The sequence below is a fragment of the Myiozetetes cayanensis genome, unplaced genomic scaffold (genome assembly GCF_022539395.1).
Source record: "Myiozetetes cayanensis isolate MyiCay16 unplaced genomic scaffold, myiCay2020 scf3, whole genome shotgun sequence".
Lineage (NCBI taxonomy): Eukaryota > Metazoa > Chordata > Aves > Passeriformes > Tyrannidae > Myiozetetes > Myiozetetes cayanensis.
The window spans coordinates 51,932,091-51,957,017 of record NW_026087521.1 but is presented as its reverse complement, the minus strand read 5'-3'; the positions used below and the strand labels follow the sequence as shown (position 1 = coordinate 51,957,017).

General features: G+C 40.6%; 1 protein-coding gene across 7 annotated transcripts in view; it reads left to right on the top strand.

The window, feature by feature from the left end:
* NCF4 (neutrophil cytosolic factor 4) overlaps positions 1–19,266 on the top strand; it is a 68,081-nt gene extending 48,815 nt beyond the window's left edge. For 2 of the 7 annotated variants that reach the window (XR_007629922.1, XR_007629923.1), the window contains 7 exons: positions 1,249–1,347; positions 2,087–2,217; positions 2,309–2,374; positions 3,127–3,351; positions 5,680–5,803; positions 6,657–6,793; positions 8,235–8,364. Coding sequence is in view for 4 of the 7 variants with exons in the window: in XM_050323741.1 (XP_050179698.1) it covers positions 6,724–6,793; positions 8,235–8,364; positions 10,333–10,517; positions 10,847–10,995; positions 11,976–12,364; positions 12,453–12,613; positions 13,504–13,649; positions 13,752–13,926; positions 14,956–15,046; positions 15,330–15,399; positions 16,540–16,643; positions 16,914–18,114 (2,871 nt within the window). In the remaining 3 variants the exon portion in view is untranslated. Of the gene's footprint in view, positions 1–1,248; positions 1,348–2,086; positions 2,218–2,308; positions 2,375–3,126; positions 3,352–3,727; positions 4,144–5,317; positions 5,804–6,656; positions 6,794–8,234; positions 8,365–10,332; positions 10,518–10,846; positions 10,996–11,975; positions 12,365–12,452; positions 12,614–13,503; positions 13,650–13,751; positions 13,927–14,955; positions 15,047–15,329; positions 15,400–16,539; positions 16,644–16,913 lie in introns of those variants that run through there. The other 5 variants (XM_050323743.1, XM_050323741.1, XM_050323742.1 and 2 more) reach the window with 5 other exon arrangements.
* Positions 19,267–24,927: the final 5,661 nt, after the last annotated feature.

Sequence of the window (24,927 nt, the reverse complement as noted above, 5' to 3'; positions counted from 1 at the left end):
TCAGCTTCATTGACTTCAGCATATGTTTAAGAGCTTTGCAGGTGAGGCATCTCAGTATTTTCTGTAACACAAGTGTTCCACTGAAAAGTGCCATACCCTTGTCTTTTGTGGTGTATTGTCTCGGTATTAAGTGCATGGAACTGCTTTGTAACCAGCAGCTGTCTGAGCATGGTCTTGCTTCCTGGAACACGTGACTTTGCTATGCAAAGCCATTAAATACTTTGAAGTTTGTTGGTTTTGTTTTTCACACTGACAATGACAGGCCTTGGAACAGTCATATCTCTTGGATTTTATCTATGAATTTATTAATATCAATTATACCTACCAAAACTTTTCAAGAGGTGAAAAAAGCTTTTGAAAGAGCTATTAGATAGACATATGAACTACTAGCACAACAGTAGCCATTGTCTTTTATTTTTTATTGTTGGGAGAACTTTAGCATTAACAAGACAAAAAGAACTATCTCAACACAGAACAAAGAACATATTTTAATTTTTGCTCCTCTAAGAGTGTTTAAATGGCTACCATGTTCTCTAAGGACAATGGGGGACATGTGCATTTTTCATAACTCAGCCACATTAGTTATCCAAGAACAGTTTGTTAGGATGGTACATGTACTACTTCCTTTTTTTTTTTTTCCCCTGAAAAGGGTATCAAAGTTCCATTTTAACTACATATCAATTTTCCAGGCTTCCCAAATCTCTCAGTTCAGCATACAGACCTGAAAGCTAGATGTAAGAGCAACAGTTAGGTACCCTTAAATTAGGACACAACATTTCTGCAATTTTGTAAGGCTTTCTATGATTTTTTGCAGCAAACCTAAAAGCTGTAAAAGCTGCAACCAGAAATAATATATCTGCTCAATTCTCACAATTTCAAGCTGTCAGTTGCCTTCAGCTCTGTTGTCTTATTTGCTCTTAAGTGTTTTCAGCTTATGTATATTTATTTCTCTGGTGCTCAGTGTTCTGCCACTTTAAGAGTCCTAGCATGCAGTTCTGTCGGGGCCATGTTTATCCTAGTGCTTTCACTACTTCTTCAAAGCATTTTTGTGTGCTGAGTAGGAGAAGAAATTGTGAGAACTGCAGACTATGGTCAAATATATGTGACCTTATCCCAGAAATAGGTCTGTGATGACAAAGCGCACACTATCTTGCTGCTTTATGCTTTTACCTCAAGAACAGAACAGAAAGAAATATTTGCTTTTGTAATTATGTGAATTAATAATTTCAGTGTTATTACTTTCTACAGGCACTGTTTGATTTTCCTGGAACCAATAAACTGGAACTCAGCTTCAAGAAGGGAGACTTGATCTACCTACTCAGCAGAGTAAACAAAGACTGGTTGGAGGTAAGACTGCAAGAGCAATACTGAATTATTAGCATACCTTGACATACACGAGTAGAAAGGGCTCTCCTAATCCTTGTGACCTGTCTCCTGCTTTCAAGGAGAAACTCTACCATAATCAGGTCTTACTGTCAAGAATAAATCCTTGATTCCAAATTTGTAATTGCTTCACTCCTTGATGGTTTTTAGCTTACAAATTTTCTGCCCTCCAGACTTCAGTTTTCATTTGCATTTTCTTCTGCTGGAATGTTCTTAAATTCTTTGGAAGTGATTAGAACACAGAAAGGCCACAGAAAGGAGATGGAAACTCCATTTCAGCGATTAATTGGTTTCTTGCCTCAGGGTGAGTTGCTGTATGCTTCATGCTTCATACCACAACACACGTCATCCTGATTAGAGAGAACTTGGGTAATGCAGCAGTGTTCTGAAAGAGGATGAGGAGAACATACTGTGTGTTTGCTGATAAGATATCTCTGCTCGCTCAAACACCACAGCCTTCCTTGCTAACCATCTGACTTTCATTTTTTACACACTGTTTCACTCTCCTGTCTGGTATTTGACTATGCAATTGTATAATCTTCCTGTAGGGATGCCATCAGGTCACTTCCATAGCCTTTTATTTCTGTATTATAGTAGAAAAATTCTTATTGTTGTTCCTTTGGAAATTAATTGAATTCCAGAACTTATGCACGTGGCCAAAATGGCATGGTTTTCTTAATTCTAATATTTCCTGTCATTCCAGGGAACGGCTAATGATGCCACTGGGATTTTCCCATGTGCTTTTGTGAAGATCATAAAAGATTTACCACAGCAGGAAGACACAGTCAATAAAGTCCGCTGTTATTACCACAACGAGACTGTGAGCACTATCAGGTAGTAAGAAAATAGTGTTCCAGATTATTGGTGAAGAAATGCCAATAATTCTCTTTTCATGATATAATGATTAGATTTGTTCTGATTACAGGGATATCTCAGTGGAAGAGAATCTGAGCAGCATTCCATCGTTCAAAGAGCTCATGGAATTGATGAGGTACAATGCAAACAGTTAGTTATGTATTTAATACTAGATTTTTCACATTCTATTTGGTCATCACCATGTTTTGGGTATGAAATACTTTTCAAGTGCCTTGAAGAAGCTGTATTTTGACTTGGCCTCAGACCATCTGTGCAGACACTAGTCTTCCTTGGGATTGTCAATAAGTATGGAATGACCCAAACTTCTGATTCAATTATGCTGGGTAGAAGTTTCCATTTTTTTCTTCTAAGATCAGAGCCATGCCCCCTTGAAAACATCTTTTGTCTAGTACGCTTCTTCAGGATGCAGAACTCCACCTTCTAACATGTGCTAAACTAGTGTTAAACTAGCTCGATCTAGTGTTAAATATCAACACTTTAGAACATCAAATATTAGTAATAGAACACCTGTGCTAATACGCTTACACTCCTCAGAAAAAAAGCAACTATAAGTAGGCAAAAGTGAGTAGTAACTACAGCCAACATGTTTTTGTATGGGAATTTTATCAAACATACAGATTAATTGCGCCATTTGTGTGGTGTTACTGGAAATGGTTCTTGGTTCTGATAGATTTCTTACCTTAACCACAGCACAGCATGAATGTGACTGTATAATTTCCAGTACTACCTGTATCAAGAACGCCAACACGTGCAAGGCTTTTTGTGGCTCTTAGCAGAGTTAATTAGATTGTCAGTATATTTTTCATCATGTAGCACCTCCCAGGCATTCCTTGGTTTCTGGGGATCAACCCATTCCTTTTCTACCAGGCGGGAGTTTGGCCAAGATGACATTGCTTTGAATTATCGAGACCTTGATGGTGATCTGATCCGGCTGCTCTGCGATGAAGATGTTGAACTCATGGTATCTCAGAGCAGGAGAAGTCCCTCTGAGAAGCACTTTTTCCCTTGGAAGTTGCACATCACTCACAAAGATGACTTGGGTGTCTACAACACCAGTCCAGGAATAGATGCTAATCAAATAGTAGGAGCAATGTAAGTGCTATATAGATATATTCCAGTAGGTAACTATACAGTCCTTTAATAATCCCTCTCTGCAGGCAGTTTCCTTTAATATGTCTTTGAAGTGACCTTGAAAACAGTAATTTTTAGTAATATATTACCTTTCAATGTAAAATATGTACTTAGCCTCTTCAGCTTTTTAGCACTCCTCTGCAATAGAGACATCTACGTAGAGACCAGAGAAGGTGAGGAATAAAGAAATAAAATCACTGGCCATATTCACAAAGCAAGTCAGTGTTAGCTTGCAGTAGAGGTGTCCCGAGTCCCAAGACCTGCTCTAATCTCTATACTCACTCCCAGAGCTAATTATTTGTCCAGAATGTCTTCATAAAGTTTTCTTTTTTTCTAGATTGCCGTAATTTTCTCTTCATTTGCTGATATGAACATTTGTGTGCCAGTGCATAATTATTTCTGTCACGTTGGAGTTTGACCAGGCATTCAGAGTTTGCTCTAGGAGCGTCAAGAAAACTTTTTTGTATTTCAGTGAAGAAATTGCAGCCCACCTTAGCTTTCTTCTTTCCACTGCCCAGTATATTGAAATTTGGGAATCAAACTTAGTACACCTGTGGTGTTCCTTATAGACCTTTTTGTAATTGTACAGACTACTTATTTCTACATTCTGGGAAAATGTGCATGATGCCTATCCAAACAGCAATTCCTTCTCTGTCTATCTTCTGCTTTTGGACACTTCATTTCAAAGGAGAACTAGTAAGAAATTGCTGTATCAGATTCTTCAACAAATAAAGTTAAATATGAGTTAATCAAGTTTTGTTTAGAAGTGGGCTTTTTTTTATTGAGAGGGGGATTTGGTTGGCAATATTTTACTAAGCTATTACAAAATGTAACTTCCAGCTTCAAAGACATTGCAGTTTAGAAAGGAGATGAAGCAATTTGTGATGATAATGTCAGTGATCTTACATGTTGTGGTACATAAGAAAACACATTGTAAGTTTGAAACCTAATGGCATGCCTGGTCTGCAAAGCTTCTGGTGTGCAGGATTACCTATTACTTGTTCCTGGAGTTTAAAGGAGCAAGTGTCATCTGAAGATTTTTGCTGACAGCTAGATCCTGTGATGTAAACAGCAACACAGCATGTATGTCTGAAAATGGAGGAACATTTTCAGAGAGGAAGGGAAGGAAGGGAAAATGTCTGCTGGGAAACAAGAAACCTCTTTTCTAAGGGTGGGGGAAGAAAAACCTATTGGCCTCTGAAAATCAGAGCAGATTTTCTCAGATTCCTCTCTGCCTTTATACTACCATACAAAGTAAATTCTGCCCATCCAGCAAAGCTGCATATTCCCTGTCTTGTCTGCAGGTTTTATATGGACACTTCCTGACACACGATTTCCTCAGATACTCTCATGTTCTTCATGTTCTCATGTTCTCCATCTTGCTCTGTATGTTTCTCTTATTCACATTATACATTTTTTTCCTTGTTTATTGCTGTAGTTCTGCTGAGAGCATAACTGAATTAACTGTGGTTTTGGTCAGCACTCTAGGAATTTAGAGGAGGTGTAGTATATATCAGTGCAGGATAGGCAGACTCTGGCAGTTATATTCTGTGTCTGGGGACTCAGTCTCCCATAGTTAACCCTCCAAAGCAAAACTCTGAGTGTATGTGTTCCTTATGGCTACCTAACTTTTCTGTAGATCTTATTATTGAAGGCTACTGGCCTAAATTTTAAAGTTGGATTCAAAGAGCATGGCTGCATTGGATGTAGGATAACTTCATACCAGCTCTTCTCATAATTTTTTTTTGTTTCTTCTCTGTACTGTAACATTTTTATTAATTGCTGTTGAAATAGGTAAAACTTACTTTTAGAAATATTGCTCAAATTAAAGGGTTGCAGAAATAAAGGTAGTTCAATAGTCCCCAATATAGATGTACAAATGAAAGTCCAGTGTGACCCCTGCCATGAAGATTGTCTAGTCTAGATTAAAGCAAGAAACAGCACTGGAGTGAAAAATAGGAGTTATTTCTTTGTCTTTCTTTCTTCTGCTGCAGTCAATCCTTTCTTTTTCTTAGAATACATTAGTCCCATGACCTGGTAATTGCTAATACGCAGATTGACAGACTTCCTTTCCCCCCCTTCCCTTAGTGCCATTTAAGTGCATGCTTTGGGGGCTGAAATAGGAACTACAGACTTCCTATTTTACAGGCAATTGCATAGACTTCCCTTGAAAGGGTGGGGTCTGCTTCTCTAAAAGTGGCATTTGAGATGCACAGAAGATGTAGCATTTATTTTGAAGACTTACTTGCCAAGAAAATCCTGTGCTTGGTTGATATCTTCTGTCTCCAGTTCTAGACAAGTGTGGGTTTGCTGGTTTCTGCATCGGAGGATTCTGGTGCTGTGGTGGCAGGCTGGACAAGGAGATTCACCCATCAGGTGGAATCATCTGCCTCACAGACATCTCTGGGTCCAGGTAAGGGAATGGCTCCTTTTTTGGAGGAAGCAAAATGGCACAGTCTGCCCTCACACAAGGGCTTGTGAGTGACTAAGGAATTCCTTAGCTGTAATGGCTATTCAATATCATTGGCTCATCCAGCTGTTTCTGGCATAAGGAAGTGATGTTCAAGAGTCTGAAAGTCAATAGGAATTTAAAAGGAGTTTTTCCATGCTCCCCTGAAGTAGAAAAAAGTCTCATATCTGTACAGTACTTAAGTAGGTAAGTGTATTATGCTTTTGAGAGAGCAACGAGAGATGGCCAAAAGGACTTGAATTCTGGTATGAACGGTGTGGTCCATGGTCTTGGAACTGCTCAATCTATTCTCACTCTTTACAATCACCAAAGAAAAATAGTTTATTTGGTATTATGTCTACAATTTGAAACTTATTTGGGGAGCAGCTAGAAAAGTAGCATGTTGATGAAAAATCTGAAAGTGAATGAATATGGAAATTCAGCCACTGTATCTCCCAGGAATTATGTTGTTGGAGATCATATTTTGAGAAAAGGTAAAAACCAGAACACTGTTGAGGTTTGTTAGGAATACTTTGAGCATAAAGAGAAGAAGGATAAATGAATTTGAAGGCTTAGTTCTCTTCACAGATTAGGAATGTTTCTTGTTGCTACTCAGCTGACAGAATTCCTGCGCTTCCCTGGAAATGCGCATTTGCTTCATTCTTTGCTTTTATTGCAAGCTCACACAACAAGAAGGCAGGAATTTTGCCCTACAGTAAATGCTTGGTAGAAGCTCTTTCTAAATGTCATTCCAACACGAATATTAGAGAAGTTTCCTCATTCAGTTTTACTTCTCTTTATGTGAAACGAAAACAAGCAGCTCCACAGTAAGCAGAAAACTATGATCTTCTGAAGTAGGATCAAGCCTGCAGGCAAAGGACAGTATGAACATGAAACAGATTTTCATCCTGCTGCTGAACCTGTATTTGGTCTTCAGTGTTCAAGCCATTCGAGGTGAGATTCAAATTTATATTCTCTTTTATCCTTCCTTTCTTTATTGCCTTCCTTTTTGTTTCTGTTTGCTTCTTTCAGCTAATGCTCTTCCTCATTTTCTGCTTGCTTTTCTGCTTCCTTCTATACTGTCTTCTATACTGTAGGAGAGCTGACATCTTGATCAAAAACAATGTGTGGCAGGTGCATGTGCAGACAAATCAGTTGTATGTTGGTGGTAAAGACAGGTGAAATACTGGATAAAAGGATGAGATAAACAAGCTGACTGGATATTGAGTGAATGGAAAGGAGCAGTAGACCCTGATAATTAGTGAAAACAGGAAAATGAAGGGCTGCATAATTCCAGTGGAAGTGTACAGGAGTAGAGTCATGTGGACAGACACAAGACAGAGTGGTGGGGGCTACCAAGAACAACATCCAGATGACCTGATTTTCTTTGTGTGGAATTGCTGACAGATAAATAGACCATCTGCTATATCCATTGCTTGTGTTTCTAAGTTTAATATCTTTCCTTTCTCATGCAATGAGAACTACTCTTTACCCTAAAAAGCCCCTTAAACAAGCTGATAGTAGCTCTCCTCATGAAAAATTATTTGAGAGAGCATACTCATGTATTCACGCTGACATCTTTCTCATCTGAAGCTGCAATATCCCAATAGCAAAGCACAGATATGACCTTCAGAGAAAATAAAGCAGGATAAGAAAGCAAATTGCCTTGTAATGCAAGTGCTAAGGGCAAGTCTGTATTTTCCAACTTCATAATTGTGAACTTAAAAAAAAAGTTATCCCTCACAAGAGGTCTGGCCATTTCTGGGTTGTAAATCTAGTTCCAATAAATTAGTTTGGGCATTATTCTGAGTCATAACAAGACTATTCCTGGAGCAGCTCACTTTTAAATATACCTTTCTAATATCATAATGTTTACTAGGAAGTTAGTGCAAAGAAGTCTATACACCAACACACAAAGATGAAATGATTGTTATATACCTGCTGTCCATGGTATCTACTAATCCTTGGAAATAACCAGTGTTGGAAAAGTGATGTCTTGGCTAGAATTACATTCCTTTCAGGCACAAAGTTCTCAGTTGTTGTTAGTTATAGCTTGGTTTGGACACTTGTGTATTGTAGAGATGTGCAGAATGGCCACAACTCTGCACATATTGTCATTGAGTTGTGCCCCATACCTGGAGGTGTTTGGGGCCAAGTTCAGAGCTGTGAGCAACCTGGTCTAGTGGAAGGTGTCCCTGCCCATGGCAGGGGGGTTGGAACTTGATGATCTTTAATCTTCCTTCCAACCCAAACCATTCTACAATTCTATAATTTTCTGGTGCCAAGAGGAAAGTACTCTTATCAGTGCCTTATCCCTTTTGAAATCCTACTGTCTCTCACTATTTACATTTGTAGTCACTGCAACTTTTTTTTTTTCCTTGAATTCCTTTCTCAGAGAGTATCCCTATGAAAAGCTTGAGCTGCTTGAATGACTACAACTCACAGGTCACCTGCACATGGATGGAGCATTCAGAGGCTCATGATCTTGTTGGTATGATTCTCTACCACAGGGATAATGTTATAATGTAAGTACCTGTAATGTGCTGAGCTGGATAAAAATCTGAAGCGAAATTGGCCAAAACTTGGAATCCTAGGGACCAGCAGGCAGATTTTAAGAAAACATACCCACCTTTTTCTGTCATTGGGTTAAAGCAAAAGTTGTATCTGCTTCTGAGGCCTCATTTAGGAATGGAATAATGAACAGGCTATGCTAGTGGAGTTATTTTTATCACCTTTACAATTATTTTCCATAATTTTGTTGTGAGATAATAGATTAGAAATAAGATGGGGCATACAGGATGCTAATAATGGAGGAGACAATATAGTTTTTGTAAACCCAAAAGAGAGGAGGCATTCCCCATGTCATTTTGTCAATTTAGAAGCATCACTGAGAGTGTGGTTTTGATCACTTCTGAGAAACATGTATAGACTGTCTGTTTGTGAGATAGAGAAGACTGGTAAGTTCATCTGTGCTATCGGTTTTCCTCCCAGAGATACTGATGTGTTTATGACAGTATCTCTCTGTTACATCTGTTTCCTTTTGAAAAGGGAACCAAATCGCCAGACTGGATTGATTGTGAGGGTGAGAAAGGATAGAAGGGAGGAATAGTTAAGGGAGAGAGGAAGGCAAAGATGGATGGCTGAGAAGAAAATGATTTAGAGTATGTGGATACAGGAAGGAAAGGAAAGAGAAAGAACTCTTAATTTCATTGCAAACAAAAGAATTAATAGACCTAAACGCAGCTGAAATTGGTGGAAGAACTTTGGAACAGGATCTTGAAGTTAATACTTCTGGGAAAAGATTATATAAAGTTACTTGGACTTTTAGAGGATTCTCTGGAACATTGTTACTTGATGGAATGTGTGGATCAAGAAACGTGACTGAAGTGAACTCCTCAGATGAGCGGACATTAAACAGTGGGCAGTCACACAGCTGAAATCAAAATGGCCAACAATTAAACATGATCGGCTCATAGATGAAGAATAGTTGACTAAATTCCAAACTGTAGGGTAGAGTAGAGTAGATAGAAATATCTTTAGGACTTCACAAGCCTTGGGCTGACTCTTTTGTTTAAGGTTATGCACAGGTATGGTCAGTCCCACCCATACTTCAGCAGTATCCCTGGTTTTCTTGCTAATACCCAACTTTTAAAGCTAGCAGTATTGCTGAATAATGCTTGCTGACATATAGTTGGCTAGAAGACTCCATCTTATCCTGGAAGACAGTGTGTGGCCGTAAATATTCACAAGTTAATATTTCTCATCTGAACTGGAACAATGTAATATACTGGGCATGAAGCCATAAGCACAAAAATAATTCCAGAGAGTACAAAAAGAAGCAACACATCTCTCCAGCAGCTAAGGCTACTGCAAACACACAAAGATTAACCTCTCCTGCCTAGTTTAAAATACTGTTTCTAATTTTCATGATGCTCCTTGGCCTGGAGAAAGGCTATCTGAAAGAATGATTAACATTTTGGATGAACTCTTTAATGAATGCTTAAGGTCCCTTGTCAGAACAGAACTACAAAGGATACAGAAGTACATTTTGGTTGGAGTATCTTTTTTTAAGTATCTTTTTGGGACTGTAAAATGAATGCCTTCAATAAGTTAAGGATCATCAGAACTTTACTGCCTTTCACTCTGAGTAAAAGGTGCATTTACATGACATTAATTTTCATCATACTATTTCTCACCTAAAATATGAGATTACATGGAGCTAGGCTAAAAAGTAACAATAGCAGACTGGTACTAAAATATAACATTCTGCTGTACAACTTTGAAATGGGAAGGCATTTTGACAAAAATTGTGGTGTTAAAAATATTTATCCTATCAACTGATGCAAAACAGGACTAATACATACAGTGAGAAGAGGATATAAGTACCTTAGTAAATTATAACAACAGAATGGGATGAAATTAGTTTCAGGTGTTTAATTTTGTGTTAACTGTAGGTCTCCAAATCAGATCTTTATAGATGACTCTATACACAGGGAGAACAAGGAGATGTATTGCAAACGCCAGACGGAAGATGACTTACATGAGACTCCAGACGTGTTTGTGCACTGGGTTTGTCACAACTCTACAGACTATTTTGGAAGGGGGGTAGAAGATGTTTATGGTTTCAAACCTAACAAGATGCTTCAAGCAGAACTAAATGTTGATCTTTTCCAAAATGGTAAGACTTAAATACCACATTCTCATTTTCCAATGAATCTTAAGGATCTTTGGGACTGTATTTGCCATTCAGCCAGGAACTGAATTCCACTTCCATTGTGAAAACTGCCAAGGAGTTACACGTTGAAAGGGTGGGGCAGGGAGAGGAAAGGGGAGGTTTTTGGGAACAAGTGGGCTTGGTATCATCTCAGGAGTTACTCAAGCAGAAGATACTTGGTGTGGCAGGGCTAAGATACTTTGGAAATGGGGAAGCTTACCTAGATGTTTTCTTCCCCTCTTTGTGTCCTTCCCTCACTATCTCTACTCATGTGTTGTGCCTTCACCTTGCAGTTCAGCCACTCCCACCTCAGAACCTCTCAGTCACCTCAATGACATCAGGAGACTTCTTGCTCACCTGGAAAACAGCTGATGGAAGCCAAATGCTGGGCAGTGTGCTGGAGTATGAAGTCACTTACAAGCGGGAATGGGAGTCCTGGGAGGTAAGAGTGGAGGAGCTGAGCTGTCCTGGGTTGAGCTGCAGCATTTTGGGCAATTGAAAGTCTGTGGTAAAAGTTGTGTGAATGAATGGCCTTTCCATTCTCAGGCACAAAGAAGAGATGCAACAAATGTTTTTTGGGTCAGGCAGAAGGGGCTCTTTTTCTGTTTGCAAGTGACTTGCCCAGTGAAATACCATGTATCCTGAAATGAAAGAAAAGATTCTTCTCCACTAAAAAAAAAAAAAAAAAAAAAAAGGATGCTGTGCTTGGATTTTGAGTTGGAATTGATTTTGCCCTGAATCCCTCCCAAACTGAATTAAATCATGTTCCAATGGGAGGCTGTGAGTTCATGTGGGGAAAATGGCAAAATCCATTTGAAGTTGCTCCCCCATGGAGAAAGATGTGTTTCAAAGTTTTTTGGTGGGGTTTTTTGTTGGTTTATTTGTTTTTTAGGACTTGTTTGTTTGGTTTGGTTTGGTTTGGTTTTGGTTTTGTTTGATTGATTGTTTTTGGTTTTTTAGTTTTTAGGAATCCATATCCTTTGCTCTGTTGTTTCCCTGGATCTTCATATGTTTCTCTTCTGTACATGTCAGCTTAATCTTTAGTTTTTAAGGGAAGAATCCTGGCCAGATTCCCACATAGTTCTGCACTGAGCAGAGTTATGAACATGTGTAGCTGGTGCTGAAGACAGTCAGGACTCTGCAGGCTGCAGGAGTTGCCCTACTTTTTGGGGGAGATTGTGCCTGAGAGTTCCTGTGCCTTACCCTTCCTGTGCCATACTGCCATGCTGAAGCCCCTGTGCTATGGGAGTCAGGACCACTGCATGGCAGCATATGCACAGACCACTGCATGTGTGTGACTGTTGGGAGATGCCACCTGGCAGTCATCTCCTTTCACTCTTTCCCCCCTCCATCCCTCTTCTCCAATCCCCAACTCCCTGATTTCCACCCTCCCTTTCACTCCCTTTTATCCTCCAACAACAGGGAGCTGCCTCGCTCTTGCTCTCCAACACCACACACTGCAGTCTCAGCCGTGAGGACCTCGTCCCAGGGAGCAGCTACGTTGCCCGTGTGCGAGCCAGACCAGGGCAGGCCAGTGGCTTCTCTGGGCTGTACAGTGAGTGGAGCATGGAGACATCATGGAAGACCCCTGAAGGTAGTATAGGATGGAGAGGGGCTGTGCGGGGTGGGAAGCTCTGGCTGAGAAGCCAGACCTTTCCTGTCACTTGTTTTTCTGAAGATGGCCTTCAGCCCGGGAACCTTCGCTGCCTCTTCAATGGTGGAGATCGTCTGAGATGCAGCTGGGAAGTGAAGAAGGCAATCACCACCTCTGTCCTCTTTGGCTTGTTCTTCAGGGCCGCTCCAGCATCAGAGTACGTGCTTTGCCCATGGCAGCAAGTCTGTGTCTCTCCCATGGAGTTTTTGCTCTGATTTCAGTTCAACCTCTTTTTCTCCCCTCAGAGAAGAGGAATGCTCTCCTGTGCATGAGAAGTCTTTGCCCCACATCCCGTATGTCGTCCAGAGCTGTGAGATCCTTGTTAGCAATTCCAGTAGCCAGAGCCAGTACAGTGTATCTGTCCGGCCCAAGATGGAGGAGAAACTGATTGAAACCTACAAGAATAGTTAGTTACTGTGTTGTTTCTTCCTTCTTTTCTCCTTTCTTTCTTGGAGAGATGCCTGTCTGAGCAGGTGGGGCTGAAGACAGTGGCAAGGAAGAAAAGGGAGTCGGGAGAAGAATCAATTACTGATGAAGAAAGGAACTGTGTTAGGCCAGAGCTCTGGGATGTAGGTGTGAAGTTCCTCAGTGGCACTTGTTACTCAGAGGAAGGTGGTGGTGACAGAAACTGCTGTGCAGAAATTCAGGTTGTAACTCAGAGCTTCTCAATGAGTGATTTTCAACCTGCTGAATTCTCTGTGATTGACCTTCAAGAGCGTCCCAGGTGACAGAGAGCAGTGGTAAGAGGTGTTTGTGGGGAGTGTGTCACCATGTGGTTTCTCAAGAAGCCAGTGGAGCTCTTGTGGGTTTGTGCCATGGCCCCTGCAATACTCTGTGAGGTAGGAATCCTCTACCCAGTGAGGTGCACCATGTGGATCATCTCTGCCTACACATATCTGGAGGTATTTGAACTATTTTTCACAGACTAAAGATGGGAGAGCTCCCTGCAGTGGGTGAAAATATCAGGAGGTAGCTCCAAGAGAGATGAAAATCTCTGACAACATGGTGGACCAGTAACGATGTTTCACCTATTGCTTTGCTGCTTCCCTGTACACAGGGAATGCTGCCAACATTTGTGGGTATGGATTTTCTCTTATTTTAGTGGTCTGCTGGTTTATTGTCTTTGAGTAGAAAATGAAGATGTAGAGAATTAAGAAATGTTAAAAAGCTGAGACTTCTTGCATTGCATGAAACAACCATGCTTTCAGTCTCTGGAAGTGATTCACAGTGGGGAAAAAGTGAATCACTTTTCCCAGTGGCCCAGTAGGTTGCCCTGAGACATTCCATGTGTTCCAGTCCAGGTGCTGCCACCTGCAAATGTGTCAGTAACAGCAACAGAGAACCAAGAGTATGAACTGAGATGGGTAAAACACACTATGGGATATGACTTCATAACACAGAGATATCAAGTTGAATACTGGGAAAACAACCGATATGAAAAGGTAACGCTCACAAAATGCAGGAGTCCTGGATATTTCTTTGCCGGACAAGTGGAAAGAAACTTCTTCTCACCTCTGTCATTTGTCCTTATTTCCTCTTTCCAGACTCTCCAGAAGTTAAATATCAGCAATGATGAACCTCCCTTCATCTTCACCCTGCAGATGCTGGCAGCATCTACAGAATACAGGGGGAAAATGCGTGCAAGGGTGAATATGCCTCTGGGTTATGAGGGGCCTTGGAGTAAATGGAGTGAGGAGTTCACCTGGAAGACCGAGAATGGTACTTTTCATGCAGGCTGCTTCCGTAAGGTTTTTGTGGACTGTTAATGGCTGAAATGCCTCTTTAGGAAAATGCATTCTCTCAGCTGAGGTTGGAGTGAGGTGCAGTCATGAGCTATCTGGAGTCACTTAAAGCAGCTTCTCTGCCTGCATCCTTGCAGTACATCAACAATGCTAGTGAATGAGGTGAATGACCTTTTAAGCTTCTTTCATACTTGCCTTCATAAGGTGAGTACAACTAAACTTAAAATTTTCCACATGGAGAATCAAACAAAGATCCTTCCCAAAAGATCATCCTTGTTTCCTGATTCCATTAGTCCATTGTGCTGTCAGTGACTGAAGAGCCTCAGACTGAAAGAAGACAGAATATAAGCCATCTGCTTTTTATATTTGTACAATGACTATAGGGTTGTGTAAAAACACATAGTGGGGTATGCTGGAGATAAAACCTTTACATCTTTTTGCTGTTTCTGGACTTAGAGGCAGAATATCTGCCCTCATATGGTCTTGTGCCCAAAGTAATATGATCTCATATGATTTTTTCTGAGGAAACTTGTAGTGGTGATAGTGTCAGGCAAATTTTGATGGGTGTACTCAGGAAGAAATTGGTGTGCTGTCGTGGCTGTTAACAGAGGAAGTTCTTACAAAATCTCTGAGACCCCATTTCTTCAGAACTGTAGAGTCAGGCAGACCTAAGGTGCCTGGAGACATGCCTGTTGTTCATGATGGAGTGACGTTTATAACCATCTTCTTAACAGCATAAATTGTTTACTCTGATGTCAGTAAGAACTAAAAAATGTATCAGTAAAGGTAACAATTAACTCCTTTAGTCAGTAAGCTGTTCAGGCCATGTTTGGTTCGTCCTACTTTGGAGGGTATTCCAACAGTTTGAAAGCCTTATGATCCTGTCTCTCGACATATCCCCTGCATTTTCCTGATCTGCCTGTAGAAGAGTGACCAGAGTGAAAAGCCTGTTGTTGGAAATGACCGCTCTACAGGTGGATACCTATTTCTCTTTTCTCTGTTTCAGTTCTGCCACCAGTGGTTCTCCCGGTGATACTCCCAGCTCTCATCATCACTCTGTTAATATTTGCTTGTTGCAGCTATAAATATTTCCTCAGGTAGGCTTGTGTTGCAACCAGGAGATTTAGCAACCTGTTGGCCATATGGGTGGCACAAAGGCTGAGGCACTTCCTGTCCCCCAGGAGTGAGAGGTCTGTGTGGAGATGAACCTTGGGTGGGCAGCCTTGTCCATGTCTGTGCAAGGGTGAGAGTTGGGTGGTGCTGTGCCAGCACCTTGGTGGTGCCTCGCTGTGCAGAGCAGCATGGTGTATGGGGTGCAGTCTTTTCTGGTTGTAGTCACATTGAGATGCAAATCTTGAAAACTCTGTGTTGTTGCTGCAGGAAGAAGAAAATGTGGGAGGAAAAGATTCCAAACCCCAGAAAGAGTCTCCTGATCCAGAGCTATGTGGGGGTAAGAGGGAACTGTACCTTGAAAGGTTCATTATTTCTCTCTCTTTTTCAGGACTTCCAAAAAACTTAAGACCTCTTCTTGTTTCCTAGTCCACAATGACCAGTTGTTTTCATTAGCTGATGAATTATTTTTAGGAGAAGTTCTGGTCCTACTCAACATAACGGTGTTTTTTTATTTATACCAGCAGACTTCTTTGTGCTGTGCTTGTTAGCACCACCGTGATGTAAAATCAAGCTAGAAAATGTTCAGTACTTAAAAATTTTAACTGACTGAAATAATCGAGTGTCATTAACAAACTTAATCAGCTAGTGCTGATCACTGGATATCCAGGAGAAGAGACTAGCACCTCCCTCTCCACTTTCCCCCCTCATAAAGCTGTAGAGAGAGATGAGATTGCCTGTCAACCTCCTTTTCTCCAAATCAGCCCTTTTAGCAGATTTGTTGTCCTCCTCTGGATGCATTTGAGTACCTTAACATCCTTCTTAAACTGTGGGGCCCAGAATTTCACATGGTACTCAAGGTGAGGCATCGCTATTGCTAAATACAGCAGGATAGTTACCTCTCTTGACTGGCTGATGATGCCATCTTTCAAGAACCCCAGGATAGAGTTTTCCCTCCTGGCTATCAGAGTGCACACTGATTTGAGCCAGCACCCCCAGCCCTTTCTGCAGGGCTGCTTTCCAGCTACTCCTCTCCTGATTTGTACTTGTACCCAGCATTACTCTGTCCCAGGTTGAGAATCTGGCATTTGGTCTTGTTAGGTTTCATTCCATTGATGATTGTCCAATGCTCCAATCTATCTAGATCCCTCTGCAAGCCCTCTTGTCTCTCAAGAGAGTCATCAGAATCTCCCGGTTTGGGATTGTCAGCAGACTTGCTAATGGTGCCTTCAAATCCTGCATTGAGATCATTGATAAATATATTGAACTGGCCCTAGAACTGAGTTCTGAGGTACACTGCTGGTGACTGATCACCAGCCAGATGTAGCCCCATTCACTAAAACCTTTGAGGTCCTGCCCTTCAGCTAGTTCTTCACACAGCACACTCTACCTTTGTCCACGAGGAACGTACAGTTCTTCTTCATGATTCTACTGCCAGTGGGACACTGCTCTTTGGTCATGTCTGCTTTCTTATTTTCAGAAAGCACAGTTGGGAAACTGGTCAACAAGCAACCAGATGGACTTCAACAAATACAGCCTTTCAGAGAAGATGGAGCAGGCTAGTTTCCTTCAAGTTCTGGACAGGTAAGTGAACAGCACAGTGGCATTGTGGATGATAGTCTCTAAGATCTTCCTGCATTATGACAGGATGCAATCAAATACTCTGTCACTAAAAGGCCTGTACAAGTTGCTTTTGAGAAGGGGATACAATTGTTTACTCCATGGGTTAGACTAAGTTTTCTGGTTTTCTAAGCCAGTGTTTAGCCATGCATGTTTTCAAATAGGCTTGTTGTATGTTTAATGTTTACCACAATAATCTCTCTCATGAGCAACTTTTAACTTTCCCACTTTCAGGCAGGCGAAGACTTTGGCAGAGTGCTCTGAAGGGCAGACTAAAAAGACAGATGCTTCTCCTGTTGCACCAGACCTCCAGAACTCATACCATGCTTTAAATGAGGCAGAACATGCCCCAGTTGTCTGCTCAAGTCAGATTGCTGGTCATTCCTTTCCTGTTTCAAGGAGAAACAGTGCTGATGCAAGTATTGCTTCCCACACAGCAATCCCTTGCTTTGCTTTCAATGGTCCATACTTGTACAACCCAGTGATGTCCTCCTACCCTGATATACATCAGCCCTTGGAACTGGACCAGGTGGAACTCTGTAAGAAATCAGTTTCCCTTCAGTATGTGACTCTCCCAAGGGAAGAGTGTCCCCAGGCTCCACAGAGGCAAGGAGAGCCAGAAGCAGGTCCTCCTCCAAAGCCCTACCTACTGACAGATCAGAAGGAAATGATACAGCACCTCAGCGATAAGGAAGAAGTCTCACCGGCCCCACCAGCCTGTGGGAAAGGCACCAAGATGGAAACAGAAGAGGAGAGCTCTCCAAAAGCTCTCGGCTGTACCACGTCTCCTCAGCAGTGTCCCTTGGAGTACATCACCACTGAGAGCCCGTTACTGCCATCAGCCAGCGCCGCCACCCATCCGCCACTTGTCACTGCTGGGGAGTCACCTGGTGGCTCACAGGAGCCCCAGCCCCCCAGTGACCACTCTTGCCGTGAGTTTTCTCCTTGGAAAACTGGTGTCATGGTCCAGGTTTCAGGCCAAGCACTAACTTCTTCTCCTGAATTGCACCTGGAGAAGTTTGGAGATTATCTTACTGTGCCATTAGGCCTCAGTGGACATTCAGAACCCACAAAGATTCCTTTGCCTGTCTTACAGAAGGAAAATGGTCTTCCTAGAAAACAACCATTGTCAGAGGGTAACTTAGTGGTGTTAAACCCTGACAGCCCTGAGCCAGTTTTCCTGTGCCAGGTTGGTGACTATTGCTTCCACAGCCTAAAACCCAGCATGAAGATGGATAATAGTCAGGAAGACCACCAAGTCAAGCAGCTTTCTGAAGGCAAGACAACACTTGGGAAGCCCGTACCTGATGATGACTCCATCACTGGCAAGGAAAAGGATGTATCAAAAATGCAGGCTATTCAGCTTTTTAAAATCCTGAAATCAGATGATTACTTCTCCTGGCAGCAATCTTTGAGGATCAAAGAAATCTGTTAAATGGGCAAATATTAATGAATACCAAAGAGACAGATAACTGAAAGAGGTTGCAACTATCTGATGAAAATGAACCTTCAAACCAAGGAACAAATAAACACCAGTTTCATTTTCAAGCTTCCAGTCCAACATGATGAAAAACTTGAAGTAGCTCAGTATCATTCTCAGTGGTCTTCACACATTTGGCATGAAATACATGTATTGGCCTTTGGTGTTTTTCAAACTTTTTGACTTATCCACAATGAGCAGTTTATCCTCCTTATGATCCTGTGACAGATCACAATCATCTTGCACTTATATCAGATTGCCTGGCAAAACTGATGGCAGGAAATGCAGACTTAACAGAAGAAGACAAGCTTGGAAACCTTGGAAAGAAAACTTAGATTCTTAAGAGCAATTTTGTTGAACTTCTGTGTGTTTATAAAATAGATCTAAAAGTCACCAAGGAACTTTCGTATCTCTGCCTTTCCACTGTGGCATGAAATAGGTATTGTCTAAGGTTAAAAACCCCCCAAAAAACAAAACAACAAAAAACCCAGGATAGTTATAGGAGGGTAAATACAAAATGTGAAAAAAAAAAGTTGAAGTCCAGGAAAGCTTTCTTAATGTTAATATGCAGTATATCATAGCAAATGCTAAGGATAAGAAGGTAACGTTAGTGGGATGGGTAAAGTAGCCTGTAGAGAACCATTTGGAGAAGAAACATGGCTGAAAGAAAACCCAAGGACTTCTAAGGTTCAGTGAGAGGGAGGGAGTGGGACAGGCAACAGAAAATGGCATGCAAGAAATGCTGGAAAGGTGCACAAGCCTAAAACTGCTGCAGCTTTTCTATTACGAAGTGTTAAAGTACTATATGATTTTCTTTTAAGTTCATTGACTCTTTATACATACTATTCTTAATCTTAACTGTGTAATTGATCCTTAGTTTTTTTTTTCCTGAGTAATAAGATGTGTTGAGAAAGAGGAGATTTTTTTTCCAGTTTTGCTGTAAAGAAAGTGGTGTAAGGAAAGAGCATTTGTTCAGAGCTGTCACTTTGTGACCAGTGAAAAGGTTTTGATTTCAGACCTGAGGGTGGACTTGCATTCCTAAAAAAACATTTCTTTTTTTACAAATATAAAATCTGTACTAATAAAAATATTATTTCTTCCTATAAATATTTCCTTTCATGTGTTAAAATGTTGTGGTTACAATAAAATTACTATTAGCTTGTTTGATCAGGCCTCAAAAAATTCTGTATGTTAGCTATGCCACCTGTGAGGTAGGACACTTTCTTCTGACTTTGCTACATTATTTGACAGAGATAATGAGTTCTGTGTTTGTGCCAGCTGACTCCTCCTGCTGGGTTAATGGGACAGCACTGATTCAGAAATTGCAGTGAAATGAATTGTTTTTTGAGGATTTCATCCTTAGAAATACCATTTTAAATTTGAAAGGTGTGCAAATTGAGTTTGGTGTTCTTGACAGTGAAAGATATGCAGTTGCAGTCTCTGATAGAGAATATTGATGACCACTTTGAGAGATTTTCAATTTAGACCTTTTGTAATCAATGGATTTTTTTTGCCTTTCAAGAGTGGCACAATTAATTACTTCCAAGCTGTATGATTGTGCTCTATCTAAGCATGTCCTAAAAGGAGATGTTTAAATTCATATGCAAATTTTGTATCTGGATTCACATCTTAGATATGCATCACTTTCCTGGGTCTTGAATTGCTAGGGTTTGATAATCAAGAAGAATAGTGAGTGGGAGAACTTTTATTCAACTCAGTGGCTTTTGAATGGAGCCCATTTGCATTGTCATCAGCACTCTAAGAGCTCTCTGTTCCTTCTGTCCCTCTGCACTTCACTGGGCATTTGCAGAGGCTGATTTTGGAGACAGGATTTACAGACACAAGCACATAATATCCACAGAGTGGATATTATCATCTGAAGATCACTTCAGGAGCCTGGAACTTGCAGAGTAACATGCCATTGTCAAACTAAGGGAACTGAGCAGTGGTTTTCCTTGCAACTATAATAATTGGTTTAGGGCAGAATGAATTTCTGCTCTAGAGACTCCTTGTTCAATATCCATTTAAGTATTATTAAATAAAATATGTAATGAATGCTGGAAGCAGGGCTCATAATCTACAGCTCTGCTCTGCTAAAGGAATCCTTTTTTTACTGGGTTACAGAATGAAAACTTTCATAAACTTCATCTGTTGCTGATCCTAAGAATCTTCCATTCTCTTCTGCATGAGATCCAGGTGCAGTGCTGGTGGTAAAATGCATTTTACAATACTGTAACCTGGTGTGGTGATTCAAGACTTAGAAGCTGTCATGAGTCCCAGATCTTCAACTTCCTGATCATTAGCTTGAGCCACAAAGTTACTGTGCAAAAGCAGGTTGCTGCTACCTTTCCCAGTGCTAGCAACTGATATGCAGGAGAGGAATCATCATTCTGATGATTCAGGAGCCAGTTATGACATGCTCCTCTGTGTACGGCTTCTCACTAAGTAGTTCCAGCCCCTCAGCCTGTATATCTGCGTGATGAGTCACCAATGTTTCCGATGCAGTCAAAAAAAGAGAGGTGAGCATCTCAGTACTATAAATCACATTTTACAGCTCCCTATTTACACTGTATATGCAGTTATGAGATTATTGCAACCCTTTCCTTACTGCCCACTCAAGCATAAAGGATTCTGCCCGTGTTTCGACAGTAGGCATTTTTCTTTTCATTGCTCTGAAGTAATCACTTTACTATTCCCTATCATAATCTTCATCAACCAGAAACATATTATCTGAATTTGCATGAGATTAGGGGAGAAAGTATATTGTGACCTCAGTGGTTCTAATTAAGGTCAATGCTGAACTGCTCTGTTGTTGTGTTTCCGCTATCTCAGGGTTTTTCTTTTAAGTAAGGAAGGAAAATGGGGCTGAATCTTTTGCTAGAAAAAGAAACCTAGAGTGGAAAGCCCTCCAAGGCCTCAAGGAATGATAGCTGGAGAATTTCTGAGAATCTTGTACCTTTCCAGGGTACCGGAAAACAAACCCAACTGATCCTGCAGTCCCTCTGGTTTCTTGTTCACAAGCACGTTGTACACACAGCCTTATTCCCACAGAACTCCACTGAATGATCTCTGCCTCTTCTCCTCACTCTCTACTTGCTCCCTTCTGCTCTCACTCTGAAGATGAAATTTCCATGAAAAGAAACACAACATGTCACACTCTCTACATTGGGAATAAGTAGCACTTATGCCTCTTTTGGCCATTTCTACAAGCCTTTTCAAGGGCCTACCAGGATTCCCTATGCTACAATCTGGATTCTAACAACTCCTCATATTGCACAACAGATGTTTCACCGTGATTTTCAGTGGGTGAACCCAAACTCCTCTGCAAACTCACTCAACATGAGCCAGCTTTAGGTCAAATCCTCTGCAGATCTGTTTTGTACTTTCCAGCTTGTTTGTAGAGAAGCATATGGTCCTTCTTAGTGAATGATAATTTGATTGTCTAGAGAAGTAGTGGTAAATCTATCTGAAACAACTGGATAGCTTTTCCTTTTCGCTTTTTCAAAATTTTCCAGCTCCTGGTTCACAGCGTGCACACACGTTGCAAAGTTTTGAGATGAGTACTTTTTCGTCTTCTAAGCTGTTTGTCCTGCAGCATTCAGAGGTATATAAGACTCTGATACACATTTTCAAGTTTACTTCCTTCATTGCAGGTGCATGACGGATTCATGGTGTTGTTTCAGCATCCCTGGTTCTGTGATTCTAATGTCAAATCCCATTTATACCTAATAACTTAACATTTTCTCCATCATCATTAGGTTGGAGTAACCCAGATAAAATTTTACCTTTCTCTGTCACTCAGATCTCTCAGGTGAGAGACTTCTCATCACTCAGTCTTACAGATAGTTTATAATTATGTTGAAGATTACAATTTTCCTGGGAGAAATCACTTAAATATTTTCTCCAATATGAAAACTAGCCATTAATTTTTCTCATTTGTTTCCTGTTTTAAAATGAGGTTAATTTACATGATAACCTTCCTTTTATCTCTGCTTCTTGGAGATGCATTTTTTAGAGACTTCAAGCTTTTAGACATCTAGGTATGATGCACTAATTGGATAACCCTGTACCCATTTGCTTCTGGAGTTCTTCCAAGAACTCTACCAGCTTTATGAGCATGACTTTTCTCTTTTATGAGGAGATGTTAACTCTTCCCCAGAAGCTTTTTCTCTACTATTTCTATGTTTCATTATATTTTGAATCACCTATCTTGTACAAAAGCCAGCCTGATTGGTCAGTAGTTGCCTGGATTCTTCTCTGCGTACTCCTCAAAAGCTTTCATTTGGTATTTCTTTTTCTCTGATGTTGAGACCTGTTAAAGCCCTTGATTATTTACCTCAATTATTTGTTTGGCAGTTAAATGTTTAATTTCCTTTACAGATTCATGTGATAAGAAAACAATTGAGTAAGAATATAGGTTATACAAGGCTTGTAAAGAAAGTAATTATGTTTTATTAAACAGAAGGATTTAGTTGGAAAAGATAAGTTATCCTTTTTCTCTACATGTCTTGCCTCATTTACTTTTTCAGAACATTAAGGCTACGATAACCCTAATTTTATAGCATGGGTAGACTTATGAAAGGCCTAAGTGCACTTTTAAATTTTTATTTGATTCTTTAAACAGCTTCTTTGTCACTGAAGACATTTGATTCTTTAACAGCTTCTTGGGCTTCTTTTATTTTTGCCAGTCTTTTCCTAAAAACATTATTGTGGCAAACTTACACCTTTTGTTGTTTCAGCTTGTACTAGGTCTTGTATATTATTCAGGACTAAATCAGTTTCTTTGCCTTCTCATGAGTGCTTTCACAAATAACTCCATGAAGCAGTCTTTCACAGTGGCTAAAAAAGTAGACTCTGTGACTAGATCCATACTAGCAAATAGAGTAGACCAAGGTCCCTTTCTGGCTGTAAGAGCAGTCACGGAACATTTCAGTATCCAATCTCCTTCCCCAACAGTACAAGGCCTTTTCCACACTGCATATTGGAAACTGTCCCTTTCTTGCTCTTTGGTATGGGCAAGAGCTGTGTCAAAACATTCACTAACAATTGAGCGGAGTCTGTGGTCTCATTCCAGAGTTCTAACCTTTGCCTTGTCCTGGCAAATCTATGCACTAGTGTTCCACTGAATATATTATTTTCATCAACATTCCTTAATGCCTATTAATTTTTTAAAGGCATTTGCCAATGATTCCGCCATTGAAAATGTACTTTAAAAAGCAAATATTTGTATGGACATATTTGGGCATTTGTCCTGATTTGGTTGTATAGTTTTATATGCTCTGCTTACCCAGGTTGTTGTTTTTCTTTCTGTTTTTCTTACCTTTTATTCTATTCCTTTTTCTGAGTCATAAGCTTTCTGTGACTTCAGAACACACAAATAGATCAATCTGAGCAATTTACTTTCCACATCTGGCATAATTTCCTTGGTTTTCATTTTAGAATTGCCTCATAGTGTCTTTAATCTTAAATGTCAGCAGCGCTGATTCTGTTTTGATTGGGTGGAACCCATCTTATATAAACTTACTCTGCTTCGAAATTTTACCAGATACGAATAAATGTAATCCCTCTTTCCCTACACAGTTTAATCAATCATGCACTGAGACTCTGTCATCTGACAGAGTGTACAAAAGCAGGACCACTGAAGAATGCTACTATGTAGGATTGCTTTTTCAGCCTCCTGGTTTGAACTTCACTTTCAGGGCCTCTCTCCTGCTGTTTCTTTGTCGGTTGTGTGGGTATGAGCCACCACCATTGGGTCTTTCTTGGCACTTACTGAGGGAATGCCTAGATTCCTTGCACTACATCGTTTTTTTCAGCTACATGTGTCTTTTCAAGTAAAGTGTTTGTCCATGTTTGTATTGGTCATGAGAAATGAAGGAGATATTTTCCATTTATCTGCTCCTGAAGGGAGCCCGTCCTACTGAAGACACCTATCAGCCCTTGCTGCACATGGTACTTGTTGAGCAACTCATGGTACAGTGTTGGTAGAGTTCATGTAACTCGGGATCTCCTTTTGGGAGATGACCTGCTCCTGGGGGTGAAGACTAAATCCAGCAGATGATACCTGGCTACTGTGATATCAGTCGGTGACATCACATGCTTGACAAAACTTCCACGGAGTACAAGAGAGGCTATGGACACACACAGTGTCTAAGGGATGATTTGGCTTCTTCTTCATGTCCTGTCTTGGAGCTGAAAGGCTTGACTTGTCCATCTATTCAGTCCAGTTAAGTGTCTCTTTGGGATAAAATTTTTTAATGGATTTACAAATGGCCTTTTTGTGTGTCTCATCAATTCACAATTCTGTGTTTTCTGAAAGGATTAATCGAAGTATTTGTTGTCAAAGAGCCCATCCCAGTAGCCCTGCTTTTTATATATAAGTATGAAAGTTGCTTTCACTATCTATCAGCAAACAGAGCAGGAGAAACCCAGGGATTTAGACTGATCCCTCCTACTTGGTCATTGTATCAGAAGAGTTTTCTTGAACCTCTGCCCTAAGCTGCTGCTAAAAGTTCTTACTTGATTTCACTTTAGATAGGAATTAACATACCAGTTAATTTTGTGCAGCCTTTAAAAAGAAAGGCACCACTTCACAGCCTGCCTATACAGAGGAAGCTGCCTTTCACCTTTCCCAAGACAAAGCTCTTCAGGCCTTTTTAGCACAGCTATGTCTTGAAACAGTCATTTTTGTGCAAACTAACAAGATAACTGCTAGTGCCAGACTCTGCCGTGAGACCAGCGTGGTGGATTTGCTCTCAGTGATACTGT